The following is a 2,187-nucleotide window of genomic DNA, read 5'->3' as shown; positions in this document are numbered from 1 at the left end:
AAAAGTTTGACAATGTTAGGCTAGAGGACCAAAAATGATAGATTTACCAATTATAAAGATCAGTAATGTTTAATTTCAAAAACTAAAAGCATTTATACAAAAAGATATATACCACATGGACCACAGTTGTAAATTCCTATAAAAAAAATGGATAAATGTAGATTAATTACAAAGAGTATGTTGGATCTGGGTTTGTTTGGTTCACAAGTAGCTATTATTTATAGAATAATAATATATACAACCTTTTATGCACGTGATTCAAGTCCTTGATGCATCACATTGTACAATCGTTTATAAACATAGTACAAGTGTTTAATGCAGTGTAGCAGCATGATGACATCTTGGCACTATCGTCGACAATCAAATATCTTAAAAATTTATATCCTTTTAAGAGATTAAGAGAAGCACCCCACCATCATCGCTGTCGACTGTCGGCAATAATAAACAACCCTCCATACTTCGCCTTCAATCCTTCTTTCTTTCTTTCTTCTATAAACCCTTTCTCAATCTATCAATATTTCCAGGTGATTAATTTCGATTTTTAGGTTTACACGGTTAGTATTTCAACTTTCCTTTGTGGGCTCTGTTGATTTCCAGAAAAGATCGATCGTTGATTAGGGTTCTTGTAATTCATCATCATTTCGGAGTCGTAGAAGGTTGAATTTGATTGGGTGTTATCCCTTTCGCTAATATCTGTTGATCTGTGTTTAATTTTTTTCTGGGTTTTTATCAATTTATGTTGTTGACGATGAATTTCGTTGTGTTTTTCCGTTAGGGTTTACTAGTTCTGATAAAAATGGGGTTTTTTAGTTTTTTATGGCGTTTGTTAAATTAGGGTTGGTTAATCGATCTTATCCGAAATGGGTTCTCTTTAGCATTGATTTAATCGAAGATTTGCGAGCTAAAGTAGTCAAATTTTGTGTTATTTAATATGGGATCATCAGGCTTTTGCTCGATATGCTTAATCTACTCTGTAGTGGCTTTAAGTTGTGGAACCCTAATGATGTTCTATAGCCATGAGGTTTTTGCATTCAGTCATGGCAATGAAACTGCAATTAAGCTATTGGGATCAACACCCCATGACCAATTGTTGATCAAAACCTCTGATTCGTTCTCGGGTCTGCTTTTATTTGCTGTTGGAATTCTCCTATTCATGGTGGCATTTGTGAAAGATAGGGATTTTCAGAGCTTTTTTGCTAAAGGGTGTGTTCTTCTTCATATTGCGATGGCAGTTTGGAGGATATATTTTGAGAGGAAGCTTGAAGAGCTTGGTCGTGATTGGCTCAGGCTCGTTCTAGGTGATTTTGTTTTGGCACTTTCGTGGGTGTTGTTTCTTGTGTACAGTTGGAGAGAAAAATATGATTAGGCAAATACATAATCGTGTTCAAAACCTGTTCTTGAATTCATTCTTGAATTTGTTCATGAATCGATACTGCAGCTTGGACCATCGTTTTTGGTGATGTTTGAAGAATGGCTACCATTAATGGAGGTTGGTGAAGATCGTTTTTGTTCTTGTTTGATTTGTAGGAGCACATATTTGTTGATTGTGATTAGAGTAAATCATGGGTGACTTCTAATTTGCTTTTTTTTTTTTTAATGTTTAAACAGCAAAGATTGATCTTGTTGCGTTCATATGTTCATCTTCAATGTAAAATTTTCGATTTCTAGATATAAATATATGAAATTTCTTTCATTGATGATTTGTTTTTGTTTAAATTCTTTTGTGTTCTTTTGCTTTTGACCCTATAAGTCACATGATCAGTTGACTATCTTGAGGGTTGAATCTTGATATTGCATTGTTTTTGCATTTGGATGATAACGTGTGGGATTCTACTGAACAAATTCATATTATATTCTAATTTTTTGAAACAATTCAAAAGGTGTTAGTATTGAAAATACATTTTAAAAGATCTCCAGCTCATTGTTATTGGCAAATTGCAAAAAAGTCTATATTACTACAAATTTTGATTTTTACACCGAGTTATTTTTTTTCAGTTATGTCACTATAGTTACAATTTTGTTGTAATATCAACCAAATGACTGGTTCTATTTGTTTTCCGATAATCATTTTTCTCAATTGCAATAAAGTCATTAAGTTTATCAAAGTTTCGATTTTGACACAAAGTTTCAAATTGCAAGAAAATCATTATATTACCATATAATTTTGATTTTGACACCGAGTTTTTT

The 2,187-nt window shown here is 32.5% G+C and overlaps 1 protein-coding gene across 1 annotated transcript; it reads left to right on the top strand.

The window, feature by feature from the left end:
* Positions 1-397: 397 nt before the first annotated feature.
* Positions 398-1,693, top strand: LOC111916123 (uncharacterized). Its single transcript, XM_023911758.3, has one exon. The coding sequence runs from the start codon at positions 932-934 to the stop codon at positions 1,364-1,366; it is 435 nt and encodes a 144-aa protein (XP_023767526.1). The 5' UTR covers positions 398-931; the 3' UTR covers positions 1,367-1,693.
* Positions 1,694-2,187: the final 494 nt, after the last annotated feature.

This window comes from Lactuca sativa, chromosome 9 (genome assembly GCF_002870075.4).
Source record: "Lactuca sativa cultivar Salinas chromosome 9, Lsat_Salinas_v11, whole genome shotgun sequence".
NCBI classification, from domain to species: Eukaryota; Viridiplantae; Streptophyta; class Magnoliopsida; order Asterales; family Asteraceae; genus Lactuca; species Lactuca sativa.
The sequence above is the reverse complement of the archived record's forward strand: the minus strand, read 5'-3'. Positions and strand labels throughout refer to the sequence as shown.

What these genes read in the sequence shown, in the direction of transcription:
- LOC111916123 (XM_023911758.3), top strand. Translation starts at nt 932, where the DNA reads ATGGGATCATCAGGCTTTTGCTCGATATGCTTAATCTACTCTGTAGTG.